Source organism: Hippoglossus stenolepis, chromosome 11 (genome assembly GCF_022539355.2).
Source record: "Hippoglossus stenolepis isolate QCI-W04-F060 chromosome 11, HSTE1.2, whole genome shotgun sequence".
NCBI lineage: Eukaryota > Metazoa > Chordata > Actinopteri > Pleuronectiformes > Pleuronectidae > Hippoglossus > Hippoglossus stenolepis.
In genome coordinates this window covers 7,447,103-7,463,830 of record NC_061493.1, presented here as the reverse complement: position 1 = coordinate 7,463,830, position 16,728 = coordinate 7,447,103, and the positions used below count along the sequence as shown (strand labels likewise).

The window sequence follows — 16,728 nt, the reverse complement described above, 5'->3', positions numbered from 1 at the left end:
AAGGTGGACTTTTTTTTCTTGGTTAATCAAGCTTGAGCTTCTGCAACGCTGTATATCCCGGTTCCTTTGAGACGCATTATGATTGTGGTTTCATTGGTCTGCCTCTGGATCTCCGTGCTGGTCTCTCACTAAGGCACCCCTCACCACCTCCTCCTCCTCCTCCTCCTCTTCCTCCTCCTCCCCCCGCCCAGGCGTCATCTGCTGGAGAGCGGGCTTCGGTGATTTAAATACGGACTGAGAGCCGGGGAAGGTGTCTGTGTGAGAAACAGGAGCGTGTCTGGAAAGTGTGAGCGGGTGCGTTATTGGCTGCCACATGGTGGAGCAAAGCCTAACCAAACTTTGTTTTATTCTTCAGAACACCCCCTCTCCCCCTGCAGTGGGACACAAAGTTTAGACATCAGCAAACTAACTATTCACCGCCACACATCTACCTCTGGCTTTACTTGGTCAACTGTTAAAAGCAACAAGTGCTGCACGCTTGGGACGACAGCTTATCTTTATTCTTCTTCCCCCCGACACACACCTAAGAAAGAAAATGCTAAAGACATATTAGCCGCTTCAGTGCACCGTGGCCCAGTGTGCCACCGCCGTTGACACCGGGCTGCGATGATCGTGTCCAACGTGACCGTGAGCCTGAGCGGCGGCTGCGCGGGGGTCAACAGCGCTCTGTGCGCCGGAGCCGGGGAAGGGCACCCGGGCGGCGGCTCGTACCGGACCACCCTCACCCCGACGGGGAACTTGGTCGTGGCCGTGTGCCTGGGCTTCATCGGCACTCTGGGACTCCTGAACAACCTGCTGGTGCTCGTGCTCTTCTGCCGCTTCAAGATGCTGCGCTCGCCCATCAACCTGCTCCTGATTAACATTTCCATCAGCGACCTGCTGGTGTGCGTACTGGGGACTCCGTTCAGCTTCGCGGCCAGTACACAGGGACGGTGGCTCATAGGAGAAGGGGGATGCGTCTGGTACGGCTTCGCCAACTCTCTCTTTGGTGAGTAGAAATGTGGATTTTGTGAGGAAATGTTCACACGGACGTTTTTGGTTGTGTGTCTGTGGCACATCTGTAGACTGTGTTTTCTGTATCGGGTGTGAGAGATGGTGCGCTGCAGCCTCTGTGTGGATCCTTCCCGCGGCACTGCGCTTGTTTCATTCAATGAAGTTAAGCTTTATTGTTTGAAATGGAGCATTTGTAAACATTACGGAAACATTTGGCTGTTATACGATCCGTCGTTGTGCGCATGGTGCGTCCTCACAACTTTCATAGAAAAGGCTGAAAATCCGTGTAGCCCAGATGAATCGAATCATGATACCATGATGATTGGTTATCTTTTCCAAAACATCAAACCGACATGGTCAGTTGATTTTACTTCCCGGGGTTTCTTTGTCTCAGACTCTCTCAGTGGTATTTTGGGAATTTTGGGTGAGACCATCCTGCAGCCTGCATGCACAGCGGAGAGGGGGGGGGGGGGTCTTGGTGAAAGTGCAGATCCTCTTATTAACTGTTATATTGTGCGAGGTGCAGGATAACAGGGATAGACTGTTGCAGGCACATATAGACTCGTGACGGGTGCACGTCCTCGTGGCTCTGAAGATGTGTGCACGTCCAGATGCGCATGTTTCTTCCCAATGAATGAGTTTGTAAAAAAAAAAAAATCAGTGTAGTGGAGATGTTCGTGGTGAGGCTCTGGTCCTATAGTCTCCGGCTGGGGCTGCTGCATGACAGACTGTTGGATCACTTCCAAAGCTGCATGTGCTTTGCATCTTCCCGGTACCAGGGTGCTGTGGTTGTTCAGAGACTCAGCCGTCCCAGCTCGCAGATGCTTAGTCATTTCAAATGTCATTACTGACTCTGAAAACATGTCACTCCCGATCGTCAAGCCGGTGATTTGGGCGCTGCACGCAACTGTGTACATAAAACAGCGTGCAGTCCTATTAAATGCCCGCGAAACGCTCATTACCACATAGTTGAGCGATTGCGCCTGAAGCAAGTGGAGCAGGTCCGTGCGCTGTGGGCACATGCACGGTCTCGGCCCGTGAGCAGGCTATGACGGATGCATCAGCAGCATTTGTTGCGGAATAATGTCACCCATGGGAAATTAGCGACGAGAAAGCAGATGCAGGTCTACCTTTGCTGATATCGATGCAAATAGGGCGCAATGATGCGACTGAGGATAAAGCACTCACTCACCTGGGTTGGGGCCAGGCTGGGGGAAGAGCCAAAAAAAGCCTCGTGCACAGGCCAGGGGGGCAATAATAAAGTGATTCATAAGGAGTTTGTATAAAACTAGCATAACAGTGTTCAAATCATTTCCCACCTGAGCATGTGTATCCGTCAGTACTTCTAATGTGATTAAATCTGTTGGATCCAGATTTGACTCATTTGTGCATTAAACATAAGAAATGCTACCAAAGTCACAAGTCCTCCGCCTGAGACCTGATTTGAGGTTCTTCAGTGGACAAGCCCTCTTACCCTCAGTCGCACTAATTGCATTAAAAGCTTTTCAAGCCTCTCACACAACCTTTAGAGGAGCATGTCTGAGGTATTGGCTTTTGAAAACACCAATCTCTCAACTCTTTTGAGCTGTGTGTCCTACTTCTCTCTGGCTGTCCAATCAAAGTGCACATGTCAAAGGATATGTTGCACTTAATGATTTCAAGCTGAACAACAGATGGAAGGGTTAGAAATACAGTAGTTGGTTTCTAGGGCCCTTCATGCTCCTACTGAACATCCTTCTTGACTGAATTTGGCTAAAATCAATCTATACTAATCTCATATAGAATTCACTGCATCACGTCTGGTTCTGTTTGTATAAACTATGACAGACAACGGTCAGTCCTTCAATCAGATTTTAATAATGGATCATGTTTTTATTACATTGCCGCTTTGTTTCCTGCAACCCCCCCCCATCACTTAATCATAGCCACTGGATTTCATGATCAGGTTCCTCTAAAAAGGATTTCCTAAAGTTCATCAGTCACTGCTGGAAAAATATATATATATCTCGAGAGTGAATGATTTTTCACAGGATTAAACATAATAATAACATCTGATTAAATATTTACAGCTTTTCAAAAACAGACTTCCCAGCTCCATTTCCAGCTGAACATTGACGGCTGATTGGATGCTGGACGCAGAACAACTCTGCAGTCAGCGGCCGATAACTTCTCCCTGAGGAAGTTTATAGAAAAGTACAAATTATAAATTATAAAGTATAAATCTTACAGGAAAGGTTCCCTCTCATTCACTTCTGCGCGCTCCATTTCAATGTGGAGCATCTGCTGGTGACCACCCGCAATCACAGCAACACTAAAGCCAAACATGAAGCCTTTGGATAATGAAATATTCAAAAAATGCATATGTAGTTGTAGATGTTTTGTGTTTTTCGATGTAGTCTCTTTATAGTCATTTTACATCTATTTGTACTCATTTTGTGTCTTTGGAGTAATTTTACATCTCTTGTGTGCATTATGTGCCTCTTTATGGCTGATTTGCATCTCTCCAGTACTGTTACATCTACTAGTTTTGCATCTCTCTTAGTCTTTTCGTCCTTCTTCGTGGCCATTTCATGTCTCTTTTCGATTGTATCTCTTTAAGTGTTATTTGATAAAGCCCAGGGGACCTGCGACCCATCGAGCCCCTGGCTGTTCAATCTATCCATGCACCGGAGGAAGGAACTAAAGATTTACACACACATACGTTCAGTGATTAAGATTCATGCAGCAGACGAATCCAGCAGGCTTTTCCATCCATGGCTTTTGTCACCAGGACACTGTGTCGCTTTCTTGATCTGCTGCTTAAAAACTTCCCACCCTACGTTTTACTTAACTTCACTGAATTTCTTTCCTTAACAGCCTCTGGAATTTGTGAAACTTTTAAATTGATAACAGACTCTTCAGCACTTCTTTCAGTTCCTCTAGGATACGTTGGCAGCATCCAAAAAAGGATTACTTCATTTCAGTCAGATCATAGAGAATAAAGTGAGACTCCCATGTTTATCAGTATCTGGATGTACACTGAGTGTATCCACCGTCTAGATAACTAGAGTTTTATGCTGATCTTAGGCGCTGTCTGAGGTCGTGTAACAGTGACATCCACAAGGAGACAATTTATTAAAACCTCTCTGACAGGACTTTAGCTTCTACCAGCTACAACATCGCAGGAAGACAGACAGCGTGTGTGTGTGTGTGTGTGTGTGTGTGTGTGTGTGTGTGTGTGTGTGTGTGTGTGTGTGTGTGTGTGTGTGTGTGTGTGTGTGTGTGTGTGTGTGTGTGTGTGTGTGTTCATGTGAGAACGAGAGATGGCTTACAGACATCATTAGAGCGCCCATTGGTTATGGATGAGTAATTCCTCAATAGGCTCATAAAAACAGAGTGCAAGAAAGAGTGGAGCAGGGTCAGAGAAAGGAAAAGGAAAATTTATAATTCAGATGAATAAGGCTGGGGGCTGCTTTTGACACAGTATTCACCAAATCTCTGTAAAACTTCTCTGTATGATCGATGCTCCTTCAAATTAGAGGGCATGACTGTCAGTGACAAAAGATGCTGTTAGCCTGGCATAGGACATGGTATTCCTACTCCCTCTGCACATTGATTTCTACTTCTTGCTCACAGTGTCCTCCTTTCGGTCTATAACATCTTAGATTTATGAACGACTGAACAATAGAATATTAACCGCTTTGCCTTCAAGCCAAAAGCCCAAACCGAAGACAATTTGTGGAAATTGCACACATGTCCACACACTCACAACCTGCACTTTTCTTTTTTTGCCATCAACCTCCTCGCACCCATTTAACTGCTTCACCTGCCCTGACCGCTATTTAGCATTTTCCTCTCACTCTCCCTCTCTCATTGAACTTTTATTGTCTTCCATTATTCTCGGGGGGGAACAGGCGGGAATGTATTTTTCTGCCTTTATTTGACACCAGGTCTGCGTGTCCCCGCATACTGCTGGCTGCCTCCTTCTGCCTCAAGTGATCTCTGCACACAGTCACTGGATTAACCTTGCACTGCTGGGCCCACTCGCTGCATACTGAAGTTAGATTGCCCTTCTGCATGCACACACACTTGCACACGCAACCGAGCACAGATATAGATGACGATGTCCGGGGGAGAGCAAATGCATATACATGTGCATCACGCAGGCACCAGCAGCACCTGGCCAGAGTGATTTTAATTTGGTACGATGGTAAGAAAAAAAGTCTCAGCAGGGAGAAAGAGAGCAGAACAACGCTGCTGCACCATAAAGGTCAAAGATAGTGAGCCATCTAATGAGCAGGCGTAATAAATAGTAAAGTAAAGGTCTTTCAAAGCAGAGACCAAAATATATTTTGTGGAAACATGTCTGGTTTGAGTTGTGCATTAATGGGAACAATCATCTCTTTACCTGCTAGCCAAAGCCATCATCTTTAATGTTAGCAAGACATTTTCTTCCAAATAAAAGACTTCTTTTGTTTGGAACACATCAGGATCACAGTACTTCCCCTGCACCCATGATGGCCGAGGAAAAACACACGGCGATGAGATTTGTCGGACAAACAAAGCTTTATTTGAGCCTGTGTTTTTCATTCAAACCGTCTTTTCCTGGATATACCTTATCAGACGAGTGCTGCTGAGCCAGATACTTTCTAACAGACACATAAGGCGGAGGAAGTCAGGGAGCTGCACAGACACCGAACAAAGATGCTCCTTTTTCTTGATTTCAGACATTATTAGATCATAAGATGTTTCATTTTGGAATATTAGATTCAACTGCTTCCTTTGATCCTGCCTGAAGACGAGTAGATGGATGAAGAGGGATTTGTGATTTCACTTGGTATGAAGTTACATCCAGAGTTCTGCGGGTGTCTTTCATGATGACATTACATGGGCTTAAATAAAGATTTCCTTGTCAGTCATACACTTTGTAACCAAAAAATAGAGCAAGGGGAATGTGATGGGATCGGCAATATGTAGTTTCTGAAAGGGATAAATCCTAATCAACTACAGCAGATTCGAAGAGCCCGAGGCCAAGGGACTGCTGTCAAAGGTTTCAGAAACATGATGACTGCCAATATTAAAGTTTTATTCCCCTGCATGTATGCCATGGTGGAGAACTGCTGTAGCAAATCTGAGAAAGTGTGAATTGATTTGGCTCCTCATTCAAAGCTGGATGTGGACCACAGAGTACATACAAAACGGAGGTAGACTCCATGTTCAGAAAGTTAAGACAATACGTAAGTGCCTGAAACTTGTATATTGAAGTCTATGAGGAAATGACTCGCTTGATTTATAATGTCAGTACACATTTTCATAAAGAGGTTATGATCTTAATCGCTAGTTTCAAGTCTTCACCAATGAAGCGTGATGTTCATTTGGTAAAGGCTGGTAATTCCATTAATTGTCTCCAGTGAAGGAAAGTAACACCCATGTTCATTCTTGTTTTGATTCAATTTCTATCACTGTTTTGCTCCTAGTAGGTTAGCATGCTAACTGGCTAGCCTCGGCCTGGCTGGTCATTTTCAGTTAGCGAGTCACTGTAGAGTCCGTCTCCCCTGAAGAAGCAGCAGTGCTCAGATGGCATAGTATAGCCCTCTGTCTTGTCAACACAATGTTGGCTGCAGCTCTTGGCAAAGTCACCACCATCCACAAGAAAATGAAATAAATAGCTGAAATAAGACACTTATGAATCTGAAATAATCACAATTTCTAAGGGTTGCAGTCTTTTAGTTACTTTTAGTTTTTGCTCCAAAACATACTGGAGTAATGGCTACCTCTAGCGAGATGTAATTAGTTGACGGCTATTAACACTATCACAAAGAGGACATCAGCCAGTCCACCTGTTGTGAGGAAGAGAAAGTTCTTCTGCTGTTTCTTTTCAATATGCAGAGAAAACAGAAGAGTGAAATGACACGCTGGATGAGATAGAGTAGTGATGAGCTGGGATGAAAGAGCCCTTTGTCAAAACAGATGGGAGACAGTGCTTGTTTGGGGTCGGTTGCTATGAGTCAGTAAACCCACATCAAACAGAAACACAAGTAGGTTGTTGTAAAACTTTGTTTACTTTGTAATATTGCAGTAACAGAGCTAATAAAAAGCCCGGAGCTAAGCATACTGTGCAGAATACGCAGCATGATTGCAATATCTGGGGGCAACAGACAACACACTGTACAATAGAGACTCTGCAGGCAGGGCAGTGTGGTGGATGTGTGTGCACAAGGCATGTGCACGCAAACAAAAACATTCACAGAGCTAAAAGTTTTTGAACTTGTTCTACTGCCTTATTTTTCTAACTTTTTCCCCTCCTCATTTTTACCTTTATTCATTGATTGTGTTGCGTGTTTGCGGCTTCGGCACCTTAAATAAAGGGCTGGATCACTTCCCTAAAGGAACACTCAGTTTAGCTCCACTTCACTGCCACTGAAAATCAATGAGCATGAAGGACAGCCCTGTGGATCACATCAGCTTCTAAACAAAAGGCTGAGGGGTCAGTGTGAGCGCCGAGCTGCAGGCTCCTGCTGCTCTACCTCTGAAATACACAGAAACAGTAACACATCGAGATATCAAGTTGGTGTGTGTGTGTGTGTGTGTGTGTGTGTGTGTGTGCGTGTGTGTGTGCGTGTGTTCACTGAGCAGAGACACTACAGGTTGTGCTGCTGTTTGAGATTTACAGCAGCATGGATCTGCTGCAGGAAGCTTGTGAGCTGAAATGCGATACAACCACATTTGCTATAGTTTTATTACTCCGCCCATTTCACTGGGGCAATTATTCTTTGAAATTATAACCGGACTCTCTTTGAAACCATAGACCACAAAGCTCATTTTTAGCTGTACTTTTGATTTCAGAGAGAGCTGTGAGGTTTTATATCACATATATATGCATGTTCATCGTAGATGCACAGATTTGGACAGACTGTGTTTAGTCTGTATTTGATGGCCTCATTAAATGTGATGTACAGCAGCCAGGGTAAAAAAAGGAGGGAACAAACCTGTACGATGTCTACAGTGTTATATTCTGCTTATGTACCCAATTAACTGTTAAATGCTGGATCTACCATTCTTGTAACTTAGGTATGTGTGTCCCCTGTCTTTTTTGCTGTAGGTATCGTGTCCCTCATCTCCCTGGCTATCCTCTCCTATGAGCGCTACAGCACCATGATGGTCCCCACCGAGGCGGACTCCTCCAACTACCGGAAGATCTCTCTGGGCATCACCCTGTCCTGGGTCTACTCCCTCATCTGGACCGTGCCGCCGCTCTTAGGTTGGAGCCAATACGGCCCTGAAGGTCCCGGGACCACCTGCTCTGTTGACTGGAAGGCCAAGACAGCGAATAACATCTCTTACATCATCTGCCTGTTTGTATTCTGCCTCATCATACCTTTCCTGGTGATCGTCTTCTGCTATGGGAAGCTGCTGTGCACCATCAGACAAGTAAGTCAATGGGGAAGACTTCCACTGAAGTCGCAGCGTTTGCACAAGGAAATCTGGGTCTACCCTCAACACTAGATGCATCTGGGGTCTTTGGGATTTTCAAAACTGAAACCACATTTCTCATAAACCTTGATACTTCAGGGGATAGAATAACGAGTGCTGGCAGCAGCTCACATATATTCTGACAAGTTAAGCAGTCAGAACTATTGACCAAGAATATACTGTAGATATTTGTTATTAAGGAAACTTTTTAAAACTTTACCGCAGTAAAGATGGATGAATTTTGACAGGAACAATTTTCCACCCTCGAACAAGTGCACACAGTGTGAACTATGAGCCACTGTTCATGTACTGTGGAAATAACACCATCTTAAATGTCTCTAAATTATTGGTTTATATGGATAAAAACCTGAAAAACACTGACACCAGAAAGCTTCTGAGTATTGTGGAGCAGCGAGCAGCTAAAGAGACTGCGTTTTCTCTAAGAAGTTGGTGGAGAACAAAACAAAGCCAGAATAAATGTTAGTGCGTTTTCACACCTGAAAGTCTGGATCATGGTACGAACCAAGGTTCATGTCTTTGTTACGTTATTACATTTGATCTGGTTTCCCTTGTGCTTCGGATGTCAGCAAGTTCTCAATTCGGCTGTATTTGTTTAATTTGTATTTGCTAATAGAAAGAAGTAGTCTTTCCATTTCAATGAAGGAAATGAGTGAACGGTTTCACTTGGTTAATTTCATTGCCAATCTAATATCATTATGTTGTTGCTACCAGCAAAATGACGCTCTTTGTCATCCAAACATTATATCGTTAAAGGTAAAGACTTCAAGCAACCCTACAAGCTGCCTCCACTACGTTTTCATCTTTAATTGTTTAATGCTGCCTTAACTTCATGCGATCGGTCCCGAAAGGCCGAACTATCCAAAATAAGTATTTTCACATTGCATATGATCAGAGCCATGGTTCAGTTTGATCCAGTCGGACTAAATTTGAATCAGTTTATCCGCACCATAGTCCGAGGCACCTTTCACACTTGTTATTTTGGTTCAGACTAAACTGAAAATACAGAAGGTCCGGACCAAACGAGGTAGGTGTGAAAGCACCCTTATACTTAAATTCATCGGGGGGCCAGAAACTACTAAGTACATGTAAAAGCAGTGATTTATCTGCTGGAAGCATAAATAAACTTGTTAGTACACAGTCATCCAATATATCTTAATACAATACAATGAAATATCAAGCTCACAGGATGGTGATCGTAACTGATTCAGCAGAAGTTGAGAATCTCACTGTGGCGATATTGCACATTATCTGCAGACCAACACAAATCAAAGTAAGAACACAAGCAACAACAATGATATAGAACATAATTCAAGCAAAGCCTCTATAATCGAGTAATATCCAGCATCTCGAGTCTAGATGCTGGATATTACTGCAAATGAAATAACCCAAATAAAAAAAACTGTCAGAACCCTTATATTGACTCCTGAAATGTAGAGACAGAGACAGTTGCAATGTGTACTGGCTTATGAAATGTTTTAATATGATTTAAGCTGATGAGAGAAGTGTTATAAAGTGAATTACAACTCAAAGATTTAATATCATGAACATGAAAAGTCTCTGTTTTTGTTGTGAAGTAACTAAACTTAACAAGTAAAAACTCTACTTCTACTTCTCTCACAAATTTGTGAACCGGTGAACTAAAACCTGCAGGTGTTTCATGAAGATGTATCATGCAGCTGTGACTCTGGGGCTTAATTATTTGGTTTCATTTGAAATCCATCCATCCAAACAGCCATTACAATGCAGAGGTAATTACAGGTACCCCTAACTCTAGCTGTATCCAACTAAAATGACCATGGGTGCTGTCACTGCAAGTCCATAAAGTCAATCGCTGGGTCTTTGATGGGACATTGCACAGAACAGTTAAATGCACTGGCTTCAAATCCAGAAAGAGTCACAGCCAGTAATTATGGGAGCAGAGTTAGAGGAAATTAGCTGTGACTGGTCAGAACCTTTGTCCAGTTATATATCTCTACGGAGGCCGCCATGTTTTTTAAAGTAGCCCGGACTAGACAAACTAAACACCTATTGAGTTTTAAGGAGAACTAAAGGCTACCACAGGTTCTCTTTCATGTTTGGAAGGGAAGCGTGAGGGGAGGGGTATTCAGCTGCAGCATGCAACTCCAGCACTAGATGTCACTAAATTCTACACACTGAACCTTTAAAGAGTAACTTAACACTGCTTGAAGATCTTGTTTTTGCTGACCTCCAGTTGTCGTCTGTCCGTCACCTTGGACTGGTGTTTTCTCGAACCCTGTGGCGCCACTAGTGGGTGAGATTACAGGTGCCACCGGGCACATTTCTGACCACATCTATCCCTGATGCTGGATGAGGTGACAAATGTAGGATGACTTGAATCTTTAAGTTCAGCTGTTCTTCCTTAAATATATTTTTTATGGTGCTTATAATTTGAACGATGTAAACTTTATGGGTAACCTCATTTATTTAAACCCAAACAGACTGCACACAGGATCCTAAAAACAAAGCCCCTGAGTGTATGTCCCTTTGCATTTCCCAACCCTATAGCTGACACTACAGAAAATAATTACCCCCAACAGTGAGGATACATAAGTAAAGACAAGGTGAATTTGGAAGGTGAGCAGGACAGTGGAGGAGAATATAAACCCTGTGAGTAGGAGATGAGCCTAGTTTGCAACATCCGGCTGCATGTGCAGTATTACGCACACTGCCCCACAGTGACTGAGAGAATATGAGGGGAGACAGTGTGGGAGGTAGTGTGCACTCTCTCCAGGGAACTTAGTCATCACACACAAACCTCTCTCACACACACACACACACACACACACACACACACACACACACAGTTGTGAAGTTTGCAAAAACAGTTCCCAGAGTGACCATTCCAGTAATACAGACTGCGAGCATCATGTCCTCTCAGACAGATGATAGTGTGTGTGTGGTGTGTGTGTGTGTGTGCGCGCTCTTGTTCAGCTATCTTTGTGAGGGCCAGTTTGAGTCTACAACCTACGGAGTGAGGTCACAAAGTGAGGACCTTTTGGCAGGTCCTCACTTTGTGACCCCCCCTTTAATGGACTGTTTGGGGGTTAAGAGTTGGTTTTAGGGTTACGGTTAACCTTTAGGTTAGGTTGAGGGTTAAGGGTTAGGCATTTAGTTAGGATGGTTAGGGTTAGGGTTGGGGGCCAGGGAATGCATTATGCCAATGAGTGTCCTCACTAAGATAGCTGTACAAACATATGTGTGTGCATCTGTGTGTGTGTGTGTGTGTGTGTGTGTGTGTGTGTGTGTGTGTGTGTGTGTGTGTGTGTGTGTGTGTTTGCATGTGCTCCGTCTTCCCTCAGCGGCTTGGTGTGTGACACAGACACAACTGTGAGCAAAGATAGGTAACAACTAATCTAATAGAACAATGCCGGTCTCCTTTCTTTCCCGTGTTGTTGTGCACGGTTTTCTTCCTCTCCATCTGTGGTTTGGCATCAGTTTCTTTCACTTTGTTCTTTTTATTTTGCCCCTTTTCACACTGTATCTATTTGCTGTCCTGCCTCATCAGAAAACACACACAGTTCTTTGTACATGATATAGGGTGAAACGAGGGAAAGTAATAGTGTCTCAGTGTTTTCTCTCTTTTGTCTTTCCCTGCTTCTCATTCTCTTCCTTCCAAACGCTCTGATTTATCTATTATACGTCGGCTTCAGCTTCTTTGTCCCTCTTCTTGTCCTTTGGTTGCTCTTTTTGCAGGATAACATGAGCATTCTTCATTTGCTTTATCTAATGGCTCGCTGTGCTGCTCAGGGTTGTTCCTCTCCCGCTGATGGTGAGTACTTGCTATTGTTCATTAGTAAAGTCAGGTCACGTTGGAAATCAACGGCTGGAAAAGATAAAAGTATGTCAGCAACTTGTCGACTAAAGGTTAAAAGAGTCGGCTCCCCTATCTAATAATGTGACGCTCAGTGGAGCAGTCCACGCGGGGGTTTGATCCGAGGCGGTGTGCATTTGCCTGATCCCATCTCATAGTGAAACCAAATATCAGAGGCAGAGGAGTGAAGTTGAGTATTTAGACACGGCTTTCGATGAAATTTGTTGGCCTACTTCAGCTCAAAACTGTCTCCATGAGGTGAAGATTAGCCTCCTTTTTCAGTTTAATCATGGACAGGAAATGGACAGAAACCCATCGTCTATGCTCGCTTGTGCATGCTTCGTAGTGTCTGTCAATGTTACCGTCTCTTTTTATTGCTCGCTCTCAGAGAAGGCTTTAACAGCAAATCACTTGAAGTCTGTCAAGATATCGTTCTCATACAGATGTATGTGTATGAGTTACTTAAAATGAGCCTGTACCTCCTTTCAACATGCCAACATAATTCAAACTGTATAGACTTTACCCAGAATCCGTCTGGGACCTGGTATTAGAAAAAAACATCCATTAATTTAGTCTGCAAAAATAGCACATAAGTAAATCATTACCAATAACAACAGCGTCCATGGTTTTTAATAAGTGCTGTAAAATGTCTTGAACAAGGAAATTCATGAGTGGCTGTGGATCAGGAGATAGAGTGGGTTGTCATCAGAAGGTCCGTGGTTCAATCCCAGGCTCCACATGCCAAAGTGTCCATGGCCGGGCTCTGAACCCCCCAGTGGCTGTGCTGGTGTTTGATAGAAAAAGCATTGTGTATAGTACAGCGCTGTGTGTGAATGTGGCTTGTACTGTAAAACGCTTTAAGAGGTTGTTAAGAGAGGTTGTTGAGGTTTTCTTGCTCTCTCATTAAGACTAGAATGTATATAATATATAAATATAATTACAGTCCATTTACCACTACATTAATTTAACCACTTATACTCACAATACATCGTTAAGTTTAATACATAGTTGCAGTCAGGAAAACAACTGCTGTAAATTGTGTTTTAGGAGATCTCAACAGAAACTGAATTAAACACAATTCAAAGATGCCTGCCTTTCTATTTGTCAGTTCACGTAATTTGCATAAAGAATAGGCAATATAAGACCATACAATGGAATCAAAAGATGCATACGCTTCCTATATATTCAGTTTGCACAATCTATTACTGTGTGGATGCAACGCTCCCTTCTGCCTTAAATAAACTAGTTTCTTTCCCTCTTTCTCTGCCTGTAGCCGCTGGGCTCTTTGACCCTAAAACATCACACATTAATCCAAACGCCACAGAAATATACCGAAGCCGTCTGCAAGTCACAGAAACAAGAACAAACCAAAACATCCACACATGAATCTAATGTACCTGATACTGCAACTGCTTTAAATATTTACAAAGTCCAAGGCTCTGTCTTGACTTTATTTTCAACTGGATGTTGCAGCTTTAATGTTGCACATGCTGATTTTAAGCATTTGTAAATTAGACAAAGAACCTTTGTCCAAAAATATTCCTGGTGTCAGACATGGACACTGTCGGACACATTGTGGGTACTTCAACAAATAATACAAACTGGGCTCACCAACTGTGACTGATGGCATACTATTTTTATCCCAAGCAGTCACAACAACAGCAAACCTTGTGTAGGCTGCTGGTGCTACACAGTGTCTGGTTAATTAACAGTGGAAAACGACAGTTGTGTTGTCTGCTGGTTCACAATATGTTACATTATCTAACCCTCTGCAGAGCATGGTGACTTGACGGTACTGAACATGTTGTGGTGCAGTTGTCGATGTTCTTTGTCTTCTTTCACCGTCCCTTTGAACTGTGGAGCTTTCTGCACCAGGACTCTGACATTTTGTTACCAGGGCAAGAGCAGAATCTGCAGTACTGATTTGTGCAGTTTGTTTTAGTGGTTAGCATTTAACTCAATTTGAAAAAATCACAAAACGTGCTTTTATGTAGGGTTGTCAAAAGTATCAACGTTTAAACACCACATGTTGGAAATGATACAATCCGTTAACTTCACTTTTGATAGGATTAAAAGTACAGAAGCCGATATATTTTATTCTCAGAATCAGGAGGGAGGCAGAAGAAGGACCAATAGATCTACCACACTGTAACAATACTATGTTTAGAAGTAAATGTTAATACAACACCTCATGCATAGTCAGGAAAATGTATGTAAAGCATTACAAGAAAAATGCCTCCTTGACAGTTTTACTATCATATCATCAAACTAACATTAGTCAGGCATTAAAAGGGTTGTTGAGGTGGACTGCATCAGTGATTATTTTCATTATGGATTAATCTGATGATTAATTCATCTGATTAACAGAGTCGAACGTGACACCCTCACAATGCTTGTTTTCTCCAGCCAATAGTACAAAGCATTATTATCAATACGCTCTTCCTTTTCATACTGGCCACGTTTTTTTGTGTGATCAATTCTTTGTATTAATCACTTAGTTATTTAAATACATTTGTATTGCTTTAAAGAAAATTATTGCATGAACAATAGCACTCAATATAACATAGTTTATCGTGGTATAGAGTATGGAATCATATTGAGGACTCAAATTTTGGTATCATGACAACCCTGCGTCCATGTATACATGTTCATGTTCTGTATGCAGTACCAGACTCCACTAAGACATGGGGCTCGAATATAAATTGAGACAAATACGCACCTACATGCATTCTATTACAAACTGCTCTGCTGCACATCAAAGTGCGAAGTCACATCTTCACATAACTTATTCCTCAAAGGATCGAAACATCGCTGATCCAACATCACTGTTCAAAGTGACAGAAACCGCTCCACATGGATCCACTCTGTACTGTGGGCCACTCAACTGGCAGATGATGCAAATTACCTTTATCCTTTAAAACTGAAAATGTAGCGTACCATTCTTCCCACTCTGATGTGGTTCAAGTCACCAAAATAACTAAAAGGGTAAAGATGAGGTAAACATATCATGGGACACAACAGCAGTTCTTCATAGCAAAGGGAAATCATGAGCTTTGCACGTGCATGAGAATAGGGCCCATTATTTAAACCTTGATAAAAACAAAAAGAAAACCACATAGGAAGTTTTGCTCCGTGATACATATCATTTCACATCATTTGGTGTCTGCTGTAATATTACAAGATCAAAATCAGACACAGATTTGGATGTGGGGAACAACAACTTAATTCCTCTCTACCTGGAGGATAGTATAGACACAGCTTCATGGTTGAAGGGATGAGCTCCGGCTCAGATGATTCAAATTTATTAACCCAACCAAGTTCATCAAAGCCACTACAGTATGTGTCCTGATCCAAACCCAATAGATCTGTCCTTCAGTTTCTATTAGCAACATAGATGTCATCTAAACAACAAGAGAAGACAAATTGATGCCTCAACCGAGAGACATTGTCCACGACACTTGAAAACCAAAACAAAGAGGATAAAATATGCACACGCACGCACACAGACAGATGGAGTCTTTGGTTAGACAACCAGCAGCTCCTCCCTTTGTCTCAACAACCTCACTCTTGGTCTGAATTCATTACGTGGCTCGTGTGTCCCTGTGGAGATCGAGCAGTGCTCTCAAGTGCCACGATATTTCTCCAGCATACTTTGTGGCCGAGAGGTAGAGAGGGAGAGAGGGAGAGAGGGAGGGAGGGAGAGGGAGGGAGGGAGGAGGAAGTGAGGGAGGTAAAGAGATGAAAGGGGAGAAATGAGAGTGACCGATTGAAGCCCTGCTATATTAATGTTAACCTGAAATGTTAACCTCGTTATGCACTGAACCAAACAACCTAATTTTGCTCTTTCCCACATTACATGAAGTGACCTCGCAAATGTAATAATTTCAATGGCCACAAGAAGATTTTCTCTTCCCACCTCTGGCCACTTGCTAATTTTGTGAGCTCCTATTATGTTTCACTTGTCCACTTGTCCACTCTCAAGTGGCTCTGACGCAACCAGCATTTTTCACATGTTTACAACATAATACAAGCAACCTTGCAAAACATTCTTTAGTTCCAGCTTTTTAAATGGGATGATTTTCTGTTAATTTTTTTCATCATTGTTTACCATTATGCACCGTATTTAATTCGTTTTTAGACAAAACACCTTGAACTCTAGGGAAAATAAATTTCTTTCAAAACATTTGATGAACATACAGGATAATCAGCAGATTACGTAAAGGTGATGAAAAGTCCGAGAAGGACTAAAAGTAAAACAGTGAAAAATACGGGAAAAAACGTCGGTGGCCATGGGGTAGCATGTGAAAATAAATGGCCTTTCAAAGGAAGGCAGCTAATGCTAGGACTCACTTATCATTACCATTTAGCATCATTACGATTAGCATCTAAGTACAACTGATAGTTGGAATTAAGTACACATTGTCTACTTG

The 16,728-nt window shown here is 42.7% G+C and overlaps 1 protein-coding gene across 1 annotated transcript in view; it reads left to right on the top strand.

Annotated features, from left to right (window-relative positions):
- Nucleotides 1–344: 344 nt before the first annotated feature.
- LOC118117261 (vertebrate ancient opsin) overlaps nucleotides 345–16,728 on the top strand; it is a 53,984-nt gene continuing 37,600 nt past the window's right edge. Inside the window, exons 1-2 of the mRNA XM_035169357.2 lie at nucleotides 345–988; nucleotides 8,075–8,403. Coding sequence (XP_035025248.1) covers nucleotides 607–988; nucleotides 8,075–8,403 — 711 coding nt within the window. The 5' untranslated portion in view covers nucleotides 345–606. The remainder of the gene's footprint in view (nucleotides 989–8,074; nucleotides 8,404–16,728) is intronic.